The sequence below is a fragment of the Phyllobates terribilis genome, unplaced genomic scaffold (genome assembly GCF_046119375.1).
Source record: "Phyllobates terribilis strain yellow unplaced genomic scaffold, ASM4611937v1 Scaffold_11__3_contigs__length_659146591, whole genome shotgun sequence".
Lineage (NCBI taxonomy): Eukaryota > Metazoa > Chordata > Amphibia > Anura > Dendrobatidae > Phyllobates > Phyllobates terribilis.
Window position 1 is genome coordinate 261,449,557 of NW_027362771.1, and position 20,506 is coordinate 261,470,062.

The window sequence follows — 20,506 nt, forward strand, 5'->3', positions numbered from 1 at the left end:
AATAGGGGGGACCCCACATCTTTTTTTAAGGGTCCCCCCATTTTTAATAACCAGCAAAGGCAAATCAGACAGCTGGGGGCTGATATTAATAGGCTGGGAAGGTCCATGGATATTGGCCATTTCCCAGCATAATAAGACCAGCTCACAGCTGTCTGCTTTGCCTTAGCTGGTTATTAAAAATAAGGGGGACACATCATTTTTTTCATTTATTTATTTTTTAACAAGTACAGTAAACTAAACACGCAAGGCATTGCTCCACTCCTCCACTTGGATTTTCTCCTCCTGGTTCAAGATTATTATTTTCTATATATTTTTTATTCTATGTTATTTTAAGTAATTTCTCTATCCACATTAGTTTGCAGGGCAAATGTCCTGTTCTTACCCCCCATTTTGCTTCCTTTTACAGCTCCCTAATCTTTACTACAACCATTTTGCAGCCATTTTACAGCACCAAAGTTCAGGTGCCCATTGGCTTCTATGGCGTTCAGGGTCAAGTTCTGGTACCCGAACCAAACTTTGGACTAAAGTTCGGCCGAACCTACCAAACCCGAACTTCCACAGGTCTGCTCATCCCTACTCCCCACACATTTATGAGGGCCCTCACACTGTATGAGGCCCCCTCAGAGTAGTCCCCAAACTGTATAATTACCCCCATATTAGCTCCCACATTGTATAATGGCCCCCATATTAGTTCCCACGCTATATAAGGGCCCCCATATTAGCTTCCATGCTGTATAATAGCTGCCATATTAATTCTCACGCTGTATAATGGCCCCCATATTAGCTCCCACATTGACAAATTGCCCCACATTAGCCCTCACACTGTATAAAGCCCACAAGATTAGCTCCCACACTGTATAATGTCCCCAACATTAGCTGCCACACTGTATAATGGCCCCGACATTAGCTCCCACACTGTATAATGGCCCCCATATTAGCTTCCACGCTGCATAATGGCCCCACATTAGCTCCCACTATGTATAATGTCCCTACATTAGCTCCCACGCTGTATAATGGCCCCACATTAGCTCCCACTCTGTATAATGGTCCTTACAGTAGCTCCCTCAATGTATAATGGTCCCAACATTAGCTCCCACTCTATATGATGGCCCCCACAGTAGTCCCTACAATGTATGAGGGGCCCCCATACTTTATGATACCCCCACAGTTACACCACAAGTTTGGATCAAAATAAAAAAACATCATATAGTCACCTAAGCCATGATCCTGATGAGTCCTCTGTCAAAGCACGGGTGGACCAACACCCTGATTTCACAGTGCCAGTGCATTCACAGGACATGAGTCCCGGTATGATGACGTCACCGCGCCGGGACTCTGACATCCTGTGCTTGTGCCGGCACCTCAGCCAGTTCTGTAGACCTCAGGCTTAAAGCGATCTGCAGTCTTCAGAACGGAGAGTGGTAGTGCAGGGAAATTGTGTCTCCCTGCACTACCACAGGGCTTAGCCATATCAGCTTGCTGTGCACGCCGATACAGTTAAGAGTGGCGGTAGCTCTGGGTTGGTCCCTCTGAGCATGTGGCTCGGGGCAGCTCCCCCTTTGTTACTCCCCGGTTGCTACGCTACTGCTCCAAGGCCCTTTGATGGGCTTCTTCCTTCCACATTCCTGGGTTCCTCCATTACTCCCTGAACTTGTAAAAAGGACCCTTATTGCATCTTTATGATGCTGCGAATAAAAATGCAAATAATTATTTTTGTGTCAACCAATTTATTATTGGAAGTGGTAGAGCTGGATACTAAACATTCCTGTTGTCATTATATTTTTTTTTATTAAATTCTTGCATTAAATCAACATATACATTGCACTGAAAACCATACTTGTGGTGATAGACCAGCACCATTTTAACCGTTGAAGTTTACACAGTAATTGTTAGCTTCGATGGATAGACTAATACATAGTAATTTGCAAGACTGTTAAAGGGAACCTGTCACTCGATTCATATGCTCAAACCATGGTCCACATGAGTCAGAGCCTGTGTACACGATTGCATTTCACAGAAAATATAGTTTTAAGAGCTGGCCAAGAACCATAGGCAGACACTAGTTTGATGACACTGCTGGCAGGATTCTTCCGCATTGCTGTAGTTGATTGTCAAGTCTCTCCCATGTGTATGCTTAACAAGAGACCTGTCAACCAACTGGAGCAGCTTTGGGAAAAGCTGGCCAGGAGGTGGTGCCGGACTCTTTAAAACTACAGTGCCTACAAGTAGTATTCAACCCCCTGCAGATTTAGCTGGTTTGATAAGATGCAAATAAGTTAGAGCCTTCAAACTGCAAACGAGAGTAGGTTTTATGAACAGAAGCATAAATCTTACAAACCAAAAAGTTATGTTGCTCAGTTGAATTTTATTAAATTTTAAACATAAAAGTGTGGGTCAATTATTATACAACCCCTATGTTTAATATTTTGTGGAATAACCCTTGTTTGCAATTACAGCTAATAATTGTCTTTTATAAGACCTGATCAGGCCGGCACAGGTCTGTGGATTTATCTTGGCCCACTCCTCCATGCAGATCTTCTCCAAGTTATCTAGGTTCTTTGGGTGTCTCATGTGGACTTTATTCTTGAGCTCCTTCCACAAGTTTTCAATTGGGTTAAGGTCAGGAGACTGACTAGGCCACTCCAACACCTTGACTTTTTCCCTCTTGAACCAGGCCTTGGTTTTCTTGGCTGTGTGCTTTGGGTCGTTGTCTTGTTGGAAGATGAAATTACGACCCATCTTAAGATCCTTGATGGAGGAGCGGAGGTTCTTGGCCAAAATCTCCAGGTAGGCCGTGCTATCCATCTTCCCATGGATGGGGACCAGATGGCCAGGCCCCTTGGCTGAGTAACCGCTCCACAGCATGATGCTGCCACCACCATGCTTGACTGTGGGGATGGTATTCTTGGGGTCGTATGCAGTGCCATCCAGTCTCCAAACGTCACGTGTGTGGTTGGCACCAAAGATCTCGATCTTGGTCTCATCAGACCATAGAACCTTGAACCAGTCTGTCTCAGAGTCCTCCAAGTGATCATGAGCAAACTGTAGACGAGCCTTGACATGACGCTTTGAAAGTAAAGGTACCATACAGGCTCGTCTGGAACGGAGACCATTGAGGTGGAGTACGTTACTTATGGTATTGACTGAAACCAATGTCCCCACTGCCATGAGATCTTCCCGGAGCTCCTTCCTTGTTGTCCTTGGGTTAGCCTTGACTCTTCGAACAAGCCTGGCCTCGGCACGGGAGGACACTTTCAAAGGCTGTCCTTGCCGTGGAAGGCTAACAGTAGTTCCATAAGCCTTCCACTTACGGATGATGCTCCCAACAGTGGAGACAGGTAGGCCCAACTCCTTGGAAAGGGTTTTGTACCCCTTGCCAGCCTTGTGACCCTCCACGATCTTGTCTCTGATGGCCTTGGAATGCTCCTTTGTCTTTCCCATGTTGACCATGTCTGAGTGCTGTTCACAAGTTTGGGGAGGGTCTTAAATAGTCAGAAAAGGCTGGCAAAAGAGATCTTTAATCCACACATGTGAAGCTCATTATTCTTGGTGCCTGAACTACTTCTTAATACTTTAGGGGGACCAAACAGAATTCTTGTGGTTTGAGGGGTTGAATAATAAATGACACTCTGAATTAACTTTTAATGTTTTTTAAAAAAAAAAAAATTTGCTGCAGTGCATTTCCCACTTCCAGGCTGATCTACAGTACAAATGTCACAATGCCAAGTTAATTCCACATGTGTCAACCAGCTAAATCTGCAGGGGGTTTAATACAACTTGTAGGCACTGTATATTTTCTCTGAAACACCAGAGCGTTTGGACAGTGTGAATCAGCGGACAGGTTCCCTTTAAAGCTCATAGTATACCTCCTTTTTATATTTACAGGAATTGTATACTTTGTGTATTTAATTTCATATTTATGTCAAATTAACTCAGGTATTGTTGTCCAGTACACCAATGACAATGGCATCAGTTGGGATTTGTTGCGAGAACTAGATTTCCTTTCCTATCTGGATCCACAAATAATTTCCATAGAGTTACCTCGTGATGCCAAGACATCTTCCACTGCTTTTCGATGGTGGCAACCCCAGCATGGTAAGTTTAATAAAAGTAACTTCCATTAGAATTAATACAATACAGCCAAATTAAATTTGTCATATAACACCACAGACAGTAAAATTTGCAAACTGCACTTGCTGCATGGTGCATACTTTAAGATAAAGCAGGGAAACTATTTACTAAAGTTTTAGTATAATTTAAAAAAAAATCATATTTTACTTTTGATTTTACTATTAAAACAATGCCCCCAATTCAGCACCTAATTCATTTTTCTCTTTGCACCTTTTTTAAGTTTATTTTATATGTGCTCTCCTGATTTTTTTATTTTTATTTTCTGCTTTGTAAGTGGAGTCTAGCAATTCCAGATGTTTTCTCCTGATTCATCAATTACAACTTTTTAAAAAGTTGTAAAATTTGTTGCACCTTCACTCCAGTCCACCTTGGTGTGTTTTTGAGTACACCAGTATTTTAGCGCCATTATTGCCTTATGGTGACAAGTAAATTCTAATGACCCAGCTACTACTTAATGCCTGCTTTAAATGACAGCTATGTTTTCTTAGGGATTTGTGGTTTCTCATTACTATCAGTTATTGCTTTTTTGTATTTTTTCTGTTAATTTGGTCTTTATAAATAAGACTAAGATGAAACCTATGATTGGAGCTCCCCTGACCCCAGATGTGCGGGCGTGAGGGAGGGTCATTTTCATTCGCGTCTTGCAAATGAATGCGGCGCGCCCCTCTGCTACTCCAAAAAGATGCCGGTTTTCTTAAAGAGCCTGGAGGGAGAGAGAGAGGGAGGGAGATTTTTTTAAAGTAATTTAAATCTCAACCCCCGGTGCCTAGTGGCAAATACAAGCCTGCATAGGAGACTTCTGGATTACCTGGGCAGCTGTATCAGAGAAGCGTCAGGGGACTGGTGAATGAGTATATGTTATTTCTTATGTGCTGGGCTGTTTGTGTTCACTTTAACTAGCACAGTGGACAACGCCTTTAATTATTTGTTTCATATAGATATAAACTGCAGTGTTGTAAAATGTTATCCATAAGATCTCTGTGGCTGCAGTTGCAGGACTGGTATTTGTTTACTTAAAGTTTGCTAACACAAATGGAATATAGTCATAGATCTACATAATAATATCATACTATAATTGGCAGTATGTGTTTGTAAACTGTGTGCTTAAGAAGCTTTGAGCTTCAAAAATCAGTGTACATGAACACTACATTTATTAGCACTTTAGAGTTGTGCATGTGCTGTACTAAGTCATGTTTATAATTAAGATAGCTAAACCTCTTTAACTAATAAATATTCAGGAAAAACTAAGGTTCCAAGCATAGCATTAATTATATCCTTACGTCTGAAAACTAGATATTCCAGAGTAATGGAAATGTTAATGACCACTTTTTCCTTATTTACCTTTTTATACAATACAAACATGTTGCTGATACATTTGTCTACAGATATTATAGTTGCTGTAGTGTACAGTGAGTCTAATATTTTTTTTAATATGCAGCGATTACTCACCTTTACTATGCATCTTGGTTTTGAACAATTTGTCCTTTCCAGGGACACAGTCTGGTCAGTGGGCACTAGATGATGTCCTCATTGGAATGAATGACAGCTCTCGGGCAGGATTTCAAGATAGATTTGATGGTTCTGTTAACCTCCAAGCAAACTGGTACAGAATCCAAGGAGGCCAAGTAGACATTGACTGTCTCTCTATGGATACTGCCCTTGTGTTTACAGAGAATATAGGTATGTATTTTTATAAAAATGTAGCATAATTTTATATATTTCTGACTTATAATATTTTCATGACATACTCACATGCAATCCACACTGGAATGTTCTGCATACAGAGACAATAATGGCGACTCGGAGTAGTATGACCTACCTTAAACATGTAAGGCTCTTCACATATGTCCACTGGAGGCTCAGAGTCCTTGTAAAGATCCTGTCCAAAATTCTGGATAAGATAGTGCATCATGCTTTACTGTTTAGCCTGGTAAAAAGACAGAGACTGTGATATACAATTGACAGTAGTTAAACAATTAAACTTGAAAAAGGCACATTATTTTCAGCCTGCCCCACTTTGTTAAGCAGGTATACTTACATAGCTGTTATGTGTCTGTCCAGGGTAACCACATGTTACCCAACTTTGGCGATGGTTAGGATCGCCCCCTTTAATATGGGACTCCTTGTCACCAACCTTCATGGGTTACATACTCATCTTTATACCCAAATTAATTTCTTATTGTTATTCCTTTTTGTGTTTTTCTCCTTTTATTGTTTTAGTCAATTGTGTGTATCATCATATATTGAACAATATTTAATCTATAAGCCTGCTGAAATTGAAGTATCAGACGAGATAGCACAAAATTACAAATTATTTGTAGAATGAAATATCATTAGCTTAAATACCCTGCAACATCATGTGTAAATTTTTATCTCATAATGTACGTGGGTTAATTTCCCTATAAAATGCAAAAAGGCTTTCAAAGATTACTCAAAACATAAACCAAATACAGTAGGGAAAATAAGTATTTGATACACTGCCAATTTTGCAAGTTTTCCCACCTACAAAGAATGGAGAGGTCTGTAATTTTCATCATAGGTACACTTCAACTGTGAGAGACAGAATCTAAAAATAAAAATCAAATTGCATTTTATTGCATGAAATAAGTATTTGATCACCTACCAACCATCAAGAATTCTGTCTCTCACAGACCTGTTAGTTTCTTTTTAAGAAGCCCTCCTACTCTGCACTCCTTACCTATAATAATTGCACCTGTTTGAACTCGTTACCTGTATAAAAGACACCTGTCCACACACTCAATCAATCACACTCCAACCTCTCCACCATGGTCAAGACCAAAGAGCTGTCTGAGGACAACAGGGACAAAATTGTAGACCTGCACAAGGATGGCATGTGCTACAGGACAATAGACAAGCAGTTTGTTGAGAAGGCAACAACTGCTGGCACAATTATTAGAAAATGGAAGAAACACAAGATGACTGTCAATCTTCCACGGTCTGGGGTTCCTTGCAAGATCTCGCCTCGTGGGGTAAGGATTAGTGATGCGTGTACGTGCTCGGATAAGGTGTTATCCAAGCATGCTCGAGTCCTAACCGAGTATCTTTGGCGTGCTCGTCAGACAGGTTTGCGTCGTCGCGGCTGCTTGTCTCGCGGCTGTTAGACAGCTGCATCACATGCAGGGATTGCCTAACAAACAAGACATGCAGAGACATGCAGCCGCGGAGACGTGAACCTATTTGACGAGCACACCAAAGATACCTGGTTAGCACCCGAGCGTGTATCGCGAGATTTTGGCCAACAACCTCCTTCCCTCAGTAAGAGCATTGAAGATGGGTCATGGCTGGGTCTTCCAGCATGAAAATGACCCGAAACATACAGCCAGGGCAACTAATAAGTGGCTCCTTAAGAAGCATTTCAAGGCCCTGGAGTGGCCTTTCCAGTCTCCAGACTTAAACCCTATAGAAAATCTTTGGAGGGAGTTGAAACTCAATGTTGCCTAGCAACAGCTCTGAAACCTGAAAAATCTGAAGAAGATCTGTATGGAGGAGTGGGCCAAAATCCTTGCGCCAGTGTGGGCAAACTTGATCAACAACTACAGGAAACGTCTGACCTCTGTAATTGCAAACAAAGGTTTCCGTACCAAATATTAAGTTCTGTTTTTCTATTGTATCAAATACTTATTTCATGCAAAAAATGCAAATTAATGCAAATTAATTATGGATTTTTTTTAGATTCTTTCACAGTTAAAGTGTACCTACGATAAAAATTACAGACCTCTCCATTCTTCGTGTATCAAATACTTATTTTCCCCACTGTATGTTATGCCTACAGGAAATGCATTTTTCAACCTCATCATGCCCTAAGTATTTTAATTCGACATATTCTAGATTTTATATAGCCTCTCATGTCGAAAAGCCCAGAGGAGTAGCTATATTTATCAAAAACACTTTCCCCTTTCAACCAGCTAATTCCTTCTCACACCCAGAAGGTCATTTTATTATACTACAGGCTCTTTTTGTCTTTACAGGGGAAAGATGTCTGTATAATCAACAGTTACTCGCCAGCTGCCTCTCAATTATCCACCTTTAGAACTGAACTAACTAAAATACCACATTTCAATTTTCAAAATCTTATCTGGTGTGGTGATTTCAATATGACTCTGAATCCCACTATTGATAGCTCAGCACTGAGGAGGACAGACATATCTAAATCTGATTGGTAGAAAAGAACTACCTCTTGAAATCTCACTATGAGGAACTGACCTGGATTGGAGTAGTGGTATTACAACCTCTAGGGGCAGCACCAGCAAGAAGCATAGTCAGGAAAAGCCAGGAGTCGGTACACAGAGACAGCAGTATAATCTTGAAGGATTTAGCAGGTTGCGTAGTCAGGAAAAGCAAGGAGTCGGTACACAGGGACATCAGTATAATCTTGTATGAGGCAGCAGGTGAAGGGAGAGCTTGACTAACGGCTGGGAGATCAATAATCTCTTAAGGAAGAAGGTGCCAGGCCAGGTTTAAATAGGGTGTTCAATCAGGAACTCACAGGGTGAAGCCAATCAGGAAAAACATAGGGTGGAGCTGCTCAGGAACAACACAGGTACTAGAATCCAGGTTAGCCAGAAACTGTCCAGCGACCTGAATAGCTCAGCGAGAAGAGCTGCCGCCTGGTGCACAAGAGCTGCTGGGTTCGAGTCCTGACACTCACCATCTAGCTGACACATGGAAGAAAGCTATGACTCTAATAGTACTCATGCTTCTCTCCGATACATAAAACATATTCCAGAATCGATCTGATGTTTACAAACACAAGGTCATTGCCTTCAGTCCTATACTCCTGCCATATTCCATCATCCTGGTCAAAACATGATGCTGCGGTATTCAAGTTTAACATTGCATCATCCCGACTGTATAAATATACCCTGCCTTCCATACATATTATCAGCAACTCTATACCGCACCACAACCCCCCCTTCACACCTCATGCACTCATTCCTGCAGAATCTACATATTCCTAAAATAACTAATGCAACAGCCCAACAGCTTCAGTCTGATATTACTGAAGAAGAAATGCCTTCAGTAATTAAACACCTTAAAAGAGGAAAAGCGCCAGGACCAGACAGACTTACAGCTGTTTAGTACAAAAAATATCTCGAGGTCCTCTTCCCTCATATTAAGACCTTCTGCAACTCACTATTACAGTGTAAACAAATGCCATCAGAATTTTACACGACACATGTAACTGTTATTCCTAAACCTAAAAGTGACCCGTTATTACCAAAAAAAACATCTCACTCCTCAATCTGGACCTCAAGATATTTACATATGTAATATCTCAACAAATCAATTAACTACTACCAGTGCTAACTCACCGGGATCAAGTTGTATTCGTACCTACCAGGCAGGCCCCAGACTACATTAGAAGGAACCTAAATATTATCCACTCAGCAAACACAAATAAAAAACCTTTATTGCTGGCTTTAGATATAGAATCTTACCACTAATATATCCTCTCTATTCAAAGACTCTACTTATACAAAGACTCTATGACGACTCAGTAGATGGTCTCTTCCCTCTCTATCCTAGTTAAGACGTTTCCACTGAACAAAAATGGTCTCACTTCCACGGTTCCTTTATCTTTTTAGATCCCTCCCCATAACCATTCCCACCAAGATTTTCTCCAAAATCCACTCTATGATTTCCAAGTTCATATGGCAAGGTAAGCGACCTAGAATTACTCAAAATACCATGTTTTACCACAGAAGACTAGGAGGAATGTCATTTCCTAATTTTAATTTTTCCTTATATTATAAAGCAGTCCAGCTAACCCAGCTATCTATAATTCCCACTCAGATAGGCACACCTAGATAGGTAAATCTAAAATGCTCTTTAACAACACCATACTCGCTTCCAGGACTCCTGTGGTCAACAACTACATTACCCAGGATACACTAGCTTCCAGAGCTCCATTCACACACCACTATTTAAGTTTATGGAGGAAACTTAGATTTCATTTTCACTTACAATCTGACGCCTCCCCACTACTAATGTAATTTAATAATCCAATGGTCCCCCTAAGATTAGACCCAAAGGCATTTCAATAGTGGAAACTTAAATGAATTATTAACCTAAAACACTTCTGGACCAATGATAACAAAGTAATAACTAGACAATAATTTATACAGAAATATAATCCTCCATTCAAAGAAGCTATGCATATAAACCAAGTTTTGCATTTTGTTGGGAGCTATCCCCCTAATAAGGTAACACCACTACCCACATGTTTTGAACAAAAATGCATGAATGAGCCATTTGAACAAGGGATAATATCACTTTCATGTTTCATGTTTACTTCTCCAGAAAATCAAAAAACGAAGTTCATGAACCACTGGGAAGAAGACTTAGTTTTTACTAATCAATGTCTCTTGAAAGAGGGCACCATTGTTGTGACACATTGTTAAAAGGTAGCAACCAAACTTCACTTACAGAAACATTCCTAAAAGTTCTTCACAGAACATACTATGTTCCATCACGATAGCATAAAATATAGCCCAATACAACAGATAGATGTTTTAGAGGGTGTTATTCTCCTGGTGATATGAGAAACATATCGTGGTCCTGTCCATAAGTTCAAACACTCTAGCAAGATATCATATCTTTATTAGAATCATAGAATCATAGAATCATAGAATCATAGAATGGTAGAGTTGGAAGGGACCTCCTGGGTCATCTGGTCCAACCCCCTGCTCAAAGCAGGATTCACTAGATCATCTCAGACATAGAATCATAGAAATTTGTGAATCATATTCACAAATATAATTGGAAGGTCTATACAACTCGGCCCCACGCTGATGCTTTTTGGGGATAAACCTCCTGAAATCTCCAATAAAACCTTTCTCCTTAACTGCATCACTATGGCTTCTAGAATTCACATAGCTTCAAAATGGAAAACTTCAACTCTTTCATTATCAGGAGTCAAAGAAAAATAAATGTAATAATGTAATAAGAACGAATTGAAGCAACATGATAAGAAAATTTAGAAGCTTTCATTGACATTTGGACCCCTTGGATAGATATCCTATCTGACTCGCATTTGAGTCAAGCCCTACGTTTATCACCTTAACCACCTTTTTGATAACAACTGTGCTCTGTCTACTGACTAATGAAACATCAAATCATACAAAATAACTCTGTTAATGGAATATTTCTTACACGTTATCTGTTACTTCAAACCAAAAAACAAGTAATGATTAGTGTTGAGCGAGTATGTTCTGTTAACCCTTTCGCCGAGTATGCTCGGGCGAGCACCGAGCTGCTACAGCTGCTCGGTGTTATGTTTAAATCACTCCAGTGTGTATGATTTGCGACTGTTTGACAGCTTTATTACATGTGAGGAATGCAAAATAAACAATCATTCCTCACATGTAATAAAGCTGTCAAACTGTCGCAAATCATGCACACGGGAGTGATTTAAACATAACACCGAGCAGCTGTAACTACTCGGTGCTTGCCCGAGCATACTCGGCGAAAGGGTTAACAGAACATACTCACTCAACACTAGTAATGATAAAAACAGACTCTTCGGAATATATTGATGATATTTTTTTTTTACCTTCTATCCTTTTCTGTTTTGTCCCCCTTACCCACTTTTTCTACTTGTAAATGTATACAATTTTATAACCATTTCTTGCAAACCCCTGTGGGGAACATTTATAGGTTGGTTATTTTTGCATTAAAAAGTATTAACCCCTTAACGACTGCCGTAACACATTTCTACGGTGGTCATTAAGGGTACTTATGCCTCAGCGCCATGAAAATGCGTCGCTGAGGCATAAGTGAATAGCAACGCTGGATCTCACAGGCAGAGTCTGTGCGTTCAGTGACTCACTGACAGGTCTCATACACTGCAGTACAGGAGTACTACAGTGTATGAGATCAGTGATCAAAGTGAAAATTGCTGATGTCCCACAGTGGGAATTAGTAAAAAAGTGTAATACAAGGTGTAAAAAGGAAAAAAAAACACAAAAAAAGTGCACACAAATCACTAAAATCCCTTTTCGCCACTCAAAGCGCAGCGTTTGTGATAAAACAAAAATAAACGAAAAAACGTACACATTGGTATCATCGCATCCAGAACGACCCGCTCTATAAAACTGTCATGTTATTTAGTCCGTTTGGCGAACGCCGTAAAAAAAAACAACACGTAAGAATGACACTTTTTCATCATACTGACTCACAAGAAAGTGAACAAAAAGCGATCAAAAAGTCATATGTAAAAAATTTATATATAAATAAAAACGCCAAACCGTCCTGGAAAAAACAAGCCATAATATGGCTCATTCGGCAAAAAAATAAAAAAGTTACAGCTCTCAGAATGTGACGGTGTAAAATCAAAATTGTTTTTTGTAAAATATTGTTTTTAGTGTGTAAAAATATCAAATCATAAAAATATATATAAATCTGGTATCGCTGTAATCGTACTGACCCGATGAACAAATCGGTCTTATCACTTTTACCGCACGGTGAACGGCGCAAAAAATAAAAACAATAACTGAATTGCTAGTTTTTGTTCATTCTGTGTTTGAAAAATCTGAATAAAAAGCGATCAAAAATTACTATGTGCCCCAAAATGGTACCAAAAAAATTTGCAACTCGTCCCGCAAAAAATAAGCCCTCATACAGCTTTGTTCACCAAAAAATAAAAAAGTTACAGCTCTCAGAAGATGGCAATGAAAATAACTACTTTTTATAAAAAAAAGAGCATTTTTACTGAGTGGTAGCAGCAAAACCTAAAAAACCCTGATATAAATCTGGTATCACTGTAATCGCACCGACCCGATGAATAAATCCGCCTTATCACTTATACCGCATGGTGAACCGCGCAAAAATAAAAATAAGGACTATTCTTGTACTGCTGTCTATTTTTTCATTCTGCCTCCAAAAAAAATCAGAATAAGGCTAAGCTCACATCTTCGCTGAGCGCTTACGTTGGGGTTTCCATGTAAATTTACCAAAACCGCAATTCAGACAAAAAACCCAGATGGAGCCACTCACTTATGAGGCCAATGGAGTCCCTTTGGACTGGTCTCTGTTCCTGCGGCGTACCATCATTTCACAGATCGGTGTGCGCCTAAAAAGATGGAGACCACCGGACCAGACATCAAACGGACTCCAAAGTGTCCCCATCTGCCTCTTTGTGGTGGGTGGTTCTGTTGGGGGTTTCGTCTGAATCGCATTTTTTTGTGGGATTTAGACGGAAACTCTGACGTAAGTACTCAGCGTAGACTGGCGACCCAGTCTTATTCTGGAAGCAATCGAAAATTTTGTAACCCAAAATGTTACGAATAAAACCCCTATTTTATCCCACACAAAACCAGCCTCCTGTCTGGTCTGTCATCTGTCACTGTAACTATAGGGGTCCCACTTTACTGGTAGAACAAAGACTCTGGAAAAGCGACATGGCTCCCGCCCCGTCAAGTAAAATCCAATGAATTCTGCACTCCCAAATCTAAATGACCCACTGAATCTAAACCGTAATAAGCGGCCACATGTTTGGCATTATTGTAGCGGGGCGAGCACTTAACAATTCATGGGATGTGTGTCACTAGGAGAAATGTATGGGGGCGCTACAATATATAGGAGCATATTAATCCAAAAAGTGAAAAGCCTATTTGGTACAATACTTCTATTCAACAAACAACCGATCAGGTCAAAAAAGTCTAGATGCACAAATTCGATAAAAGATTTTGAAACTTTTATTGAATTATTTTAAAAGAAATTAAAAAAAAACTTAAAAAAAACACATAAAGGAGAAGTGAACCAATGAAGATGCCTGCAGTGCTAATAACAAGGGTAATCAATCATTTATTCTGTTTAACAAGACTAACAAAAGGAGATCATATCAATGAACCCAGTGATAAATATATGAAGAATTAATTAAATAAATAAATAAAGGATCAGTATCCAAAATTCATTCATCTAGTAAGCATTAGTGGATTACAAGTACCCACCTTAAAGTATCCAGCATAAAAAATGTAGTCAAAATGCCGTAAAGGTATATATCTATAAATATGTCAATAGGTCATATAGAAAGAAGCCATAAAGCCCACAAATGGTAGACAAGTGTCAATATAGGGAAAAGTCAATCATGGCCCACAAAATACAGATGGTATCATCAAGCATGGAAATAAACAGATGGTATCATCAGGCATAGAGATAAACAAAATGTAAATAAAGACAATACAACCTTTCAACTGCAGGTAAGGACAGCCCCAATGCGCATTTCGCAATCAGCTTCTTCGGGGGGGGGGGGGGGGGGGTAGTAGTACCAGATGATACCATCTGTTTATTTCCATGCTTGATGATACCATCTGTATTTTGTGGGCCATGATTGACTTTTCCCTATATTGACACTTGTCTACCATTTGTGGGCTTTATGGCTTCTTTCTATATGACCTATTGACATATTTGTAGATATATACCTTTACGGCATTTTGACTACATTTTTTATGCTGGATACTTTAAGGTGGGTACTTGTAATCCACTAATGCTTACTCGATGAATGAATTTTGGATACTGATCCTTTATTTATTTATTTATTTATTTAATTCTTCATATATTTATCACTGGGTTCATTGATATGATCTCCTTTTGTTAGTCTTGTTAAACAGAATAAATGATTGATTACCCTTGTTATTAGCACTGCAGGCACCTTCATTGGTTCACTTCTCCTTTATGTGTTTTTTTTAAATTTCTTTTAAAATAATTCAATAAAAGTTTCAAAATCTTTTTATCGAATTTGTGCATCTATACTTTTTTGAATATATAGGAGCACTACACTTTATGGGGGCACAATGTATGGCACTAAACTGAGATATTTGGAATTCTCCAGAATAAAGCCTGGCGTGGATGTTGCATAATAGTCACTGCAGCAGTAGATTAATTCATTGAGTTGTGTAATTTATACAATGGGTTCACTTTTGGGGTTTTTCTGCTGTTCTGGCATCTTTGGGGCTCCACAAATATCGCCCACAAACTATTCTACCAAAATCTATGCTCCAAAAGCCAAATAGTGCTCCTTCCTTCTCAGCCCTGATGTGTGGCCTAACAGTCATTGCTGATGACATATGGGGCTTCATCGCGTTCGGGAGAAATAGCTTAACAAATTATGGGGTGCATTTTCTTCTATTATCCATAACAAAAATGACAAATATGGGGCTAAAACTACATTTTTGTGAAAAAAAATGAAAATTTGCAATATGATGACCTAATGTTATCAAATTCTGTGTAGTACCTGTGGGTTCAAAATGCTCAATATACCCCTTGATAAAATCCTTGAGGGGTCTAGTTTCCAAAATGGGGTAACTTTTTGTTTAGGCACATCAGGGACTCTCCAAACGCAACATGACACTTGCAGACCATTCCATCAAAGTCTGCGTTCCAAACATCACTCCTTCCTTTCCAAGCCCTGCTGTGCGCCCAAACAATAGTTTTCCCCTACATATGGGGTATGTCCATACTCAGGAGCAATTGCACAACAAATTTGGGGTCCATTTTCTCTGTTACCCTTGTGAAAATAAAAATATTGGGGCTAAAAGTACATTTGTGTGAAGCATCTGGCGGTTCAAGATGCTCACCACACATCTAGATAAGTTCAATGAGGGGTATAGCTTCCAAAATGGGGGGTTTCCACTGTTTAGACACATCAGGGGCTCCCCAAATGCGACATGGCGTCCGCTAATTATTCAAGCAAATTTTACATTCAAAAAGTCAAATGATGCTCCTTCCCTTCCGAATCCTGCCGTGTGCCCAAACAGTGTTTTTTCCCCACATATGGGGTATTGGCTTACTTAGGAGGAATTGCACAACAAATAGTATGGGGCAATTTCTCCTGTTACCATTATGAAAATGCGAAATTAAGGGCTGAAAAACATTTTTGTGGGAAAATGTGAAAATTGTATTTTTACGGCTCAATGTTATAAACTTCTGTGAAGCACCTGGGGGTTCAAGGTGCTCACTACACATCTAGATAAGTTCTCTGAGGGGTCTAGTTTCCAAAATGGTTACACTTGTGGGGGGTTTCTACTGTTTAAGCACATCAGGGGCTCCCCAAACACAACATGGCATCCACTAATTATTCAAGCAAATTTAACATTCAAAAAGTCAAATGGTGCTCCTTCCCTTCCGAATCCTGCTGTGCGCCCAAACAGTGGTTTTCCCTCACATATGGGGTATCAGGAGAAATTGCGCAACAAATTTTGTGGTCCATTTTCTCTCATTACCCTTGTGAAACTTAAAAAATTGGGTCTGAAGTAAACATTTTGTGAAAAAAAGTTAAATGTTAATTTTTTCCTTCCACGTTGCTTCAGTACCTGTGAAGCACGTGAAGGGTTATTAAACTTCTTGAATGTGGTTTTGAGCACCTTGAGGAGTGCAGTTTTTAGTGTCACATTTTGGTATTTTCTTTCATATAGACCCCTCAAAGTCGCTTCAAATGTGATGTGGTCCCTAAAAAAATGGTTTTGTAAATTTTGTTGGAAAAATGAGAAATCACTGGTCAAATTTTAACCCCCTTTAACTTCCTAAGAAAAAAAAAATTGTTTCAAAAATTGTGCTGATGTAACGTAGACATGTGGGAAATGTTATTTATTAACTATTCTGTGTGACATATCTCTCTGATTTAAGGGCATGAAAATTCAAAGTTTGAAACTTGCTAAATTTTCAAAATTTTTACCAAATTTCCATTTTTTTTCCCAAATAAATGCAAGACATATCGAAGAAATTTCACCACTATCATGAAGTACAATAGTCACGAAAAAACAATCTTAAAATAAGTGGGATCCATTGAAGCGTTCCAGAATTATTTCCTCATAAAGTGACACTGGCCAGAATTGTAAAATTTGGCCTGGTCATTAAGGACATAATTGGCTCCGTCCTTAAGAGGTTAATAAAACATTTTTTGAAACTAAAGAATATAAAAAGAAATTCTAATGATGACGGAATGTGATTACAATGTCATTGTATTGTATTATGGCAGTGGCCAGTTTTGCTTTACAAATAGCCAATGAGTGATGAGCAGCTACACTTTTGGAGTTTAGCAGAGTCATCAAGCAATTTATTACACACATTTCATTACATCTAAATCTATTATGTAGTAAATACGAATAGAACTACAGTACAGACCAAAAGTTTGGACACACCTTATTTAAAGATTTTTCAGTATTTTCATGACTTTGAAAATTTTACATTCACACTGAAGGCATCAAAACTATGAATTAACACATGTGGAATTATATACTTAACAAAAAAGTGTGAAACAACTGAAAATATGTCTTATATTCTAGGTTCTTCAAAGTAGCCACCTTTTGCTTTGATGACTGCTTTGCACACTCTTGGCATTCTCTTGATGAGCTTCAAGAGGTAGTCACCGGAAATGGTTTTCACTTCACAGGTGTGCCCTGTCAGGTTTAATAAGTGGGATTTCTTGCCTTATAAATGGGGTTGGGACCATCAGTTGTGTTGTTCAGAAGTCTGGTGGATACACAGATGATAGTCCTACTGAATAGACTGTTAGAATTTGTATTATGGCAAGAAAAAAGCAGCTAAGTAAAGAAAAACGAGTGGCCATCATTACTTTAAGAAATGAAGGTCAGTCAGTGTGAAAAATTGGGAAAACTTTGAAAGTGTCCCCAAGTGCAGTTGCAAAACCCATCAAGTGCTACAAAAAAACTGGCTCACATGAGGACCGCCCCAGGAACGGAAGACCAAGAGTCACCTCTGCTTCTGAGGATAAGTTTATCCGAGTCACCAGCCTCAGAAATCGCAGGTTAACAGCAGCTCAGATTAGAGACCAGGTCAATGCCAGACAGAGTTCTAGCAGCAGACACATCTCTACAACAACTGTTAAGAGGAGACTTTGTGCAGCTGGCCTTCATGGTAAAATAGCTGCTAGGAAACCACTGCTAAGGACAGGCAACAAGCAGAAGAGACAAGTTTGGGCTAAAGAACACAAGGAATGGACATTAGACCAGTGGAAATCTGTGCTTTGGTCTGATGAGTCCAAATTTGAGATCTTTGGTTCCAACCACCGTGTCTATGTGCGACGCAGTAAAGGTGAACGGATGGACTCTACATGCCTGGTTCCCACCGTGAAGAATGGAGTAGGAGGTGTGATGGTGTGGGGGTGCTTTGCTGGTGACACTGTTGGGGATTTATTCAAAATTGAAGGCATACTGAACCAGCTTGGCTACCACAGCATCTTGCAGCGGCATACTATTCCATCCGGTTTGCGTTTAGTTGGACCATCATTTATTTTTCAACAAGACAATGACCCCAAACACACGTCCAGGCTGTGTAAGGGCTATCTGACCAAGAAGGAGAGTGATGGGGTGCTACGCCAGATGACCTGGCCTCCACAGTCACCAGACCTGAACCCAATCGAGATGGTTTGGGGTGAGCTGGACCGCAGAGTGAAGGCAAAAGGGCCAACAAGTGCTAAGCATCTCTGGGAACTCCTTCAAGATTGTTGGAAGACCATTTCCGGTGACTACCTCTTGAAGCTCATCAAGAGAATGCCAAGAGTGTGCAAAGCAGTCATCAAAGCAAAAGGTGGCTACTTTGAAGAACCTAGAATATAAGACATATTTTCAGTTGTTTCACACTTTTTTGTTAAGTATATAATTCCACATGTGTTAATTCATAGTTTTGATGCCTTCAGTGTGAATGTACAATTTTCATAGTCATGAAAATACAGAAAAATCTTTAAATGAGAAGGTGTGTCCAAACTTTTGGTCTGTACTGTACTTGTTAGATGTTCTTATCTGTCTCATATTTCCTGTCTTGCACATTTGGGTATATATAGCAATTCGGTAAGTTCAGTATATGATTTATTTAGTTTTTGAAACCTTTAGGTAAAAGACATTAAAACATATTCTTCTTCGTTTGTTAGAAATAGCATTTGTATAGTTAGTAACCAAAAGATTCTTTATGTTGTATTACAGGAAAACCTCGGTATGCTGAAACATGGGATTTTCATGTTATGCCATCTACTTCTTTACAGTTTGAGTTGAGCATGGGATGTAATAAGCCATTTAGTGATTCTCACACAATTCAGTTGCAGTACTCACTAAATAATGGAAGGGATTGGCACCAGGTGACTGAGGAGTGTGTGCCCCCCAGCATTGGCTGCCTACATTATACCGAAAGCTCTATATACTCTTCTGAAAGATTCCAAACTTGGAAACGAGTTACTGTCTACCTTCCACCTTCTACAATGTAAGTTTAAAGGATTAAAACAAATTGCGTTGAAAGATATGAACACAATATGAGTGATTATTTGTATATCTCAATAGCATCAGTAAGACGTAGTGAGGTGTTTCTCTAGTGATCAGTCTTATATTACCCCAATACTTGAATTTATTTTTAGAAAATTTAGCATTAACAGTTGCACGCGCTTTACTGACTGGTTATTATTATTGTTATTATTATTTATTTAGCGCCATTGATTCCATGGTGCTGTACATGAGAAGGGGTTACATACAAAATACAGATATCACTTACAGTAAACAAACTAACAATGATAGACTGGTACAGAGAGAAGAGGACCCTGCCCTTGATTGAGGGCTTACATTCTGCAGGAATGGGGAAGGAGACAGTAGGTTAGGGGTTTGCATTAACTCCGGTGTCAATGAGGCAGCAGCTCTAGTAGTGGTGAGGAGGCAGCGGGGCCACTGCGGGTTGTAATCTTTCTTGAAGAGATGGGTTTTCAAGCTCCGTCTGAAGGATCCGAATGTGGTAGATAATCGGATGTGTCGGGGCACAGAATTCCAGAGGCTGGGGGATATTCGGGAGAAGTCTCGGAGGTGATTGGGTGTGGAACGAATAAGAGTGAAGGAGAGGAGGAGGTCCAAAACAGATAGATTGATGGGAAACAGGGATCAATGAATATGGCAGATATTGGAATCGGCAGACATATCTGTGGGTGAAACAGATGGATTGTCAGATTAAGAGTGAAGGCAATAGTGAATAATAGATACCATGGGACTACATTTCTGGCATTCCTGGTATATTACTGCAGCACACTTATAGAGCCACACTTAGAAGCCACACGCAGATTTGCGTCTCTTCATTCTATTGCAGTCTGCATAATTCGTTGTAAAATGACACAGAGTTTGGTTTGGTGGACAAATACTGGGAATGCAGAGACTGAGATGAATTAGTTTCTCATTATTTACATTATTTTTTTATATTAGTTTTCCAAAAATGTAGAGTATGGTGTGGAAAGAGAGTGGTGTTTTAGTTTAATGACTGTTTAATATGTAAAAATTATTGTGTTTTATTTTGTGTATTGAATTTTGATACAACAAACAAATAAAACATAAATGGGACACGTAGGAAGAGATTATAATAACCCTTG

General features: G+C 39.5%; 1 protein-coding gene across 6 annotated transcripts in view; it reads left to right on the plus strand.

Moving 5' to 3' along the window:
- Nucleotides 1-20,506, plus strand: part of RELN (reelin) — an 895,263-nt gene that overhangs the window by 771,917 nt on the left and 102,840 nt on the right. For all 6 annotated transcript variants that reach the window (XM_073652257.1, XM_073652259.1, XM_073652258.1 and 3 more), the window contains 3 exons: nucleotides 3,937-4,095; nucleotides 5,623-5,811; nucleotides 19,092-19,365. In XM_073652257.1, coding sequence (XP_073508358.1) covers nucleotides 3,937-4,095; nucleotides 5,623-5,811; nucleotides 19,092-19,365 — 622 coding nt within the window. The remainder of the gene's footprint in view (nucleotides 1-3,936; nucleotides 4,096-5,622; nucleotides 5,812-19,091; nucleotides 19,366-20,506) is intronic.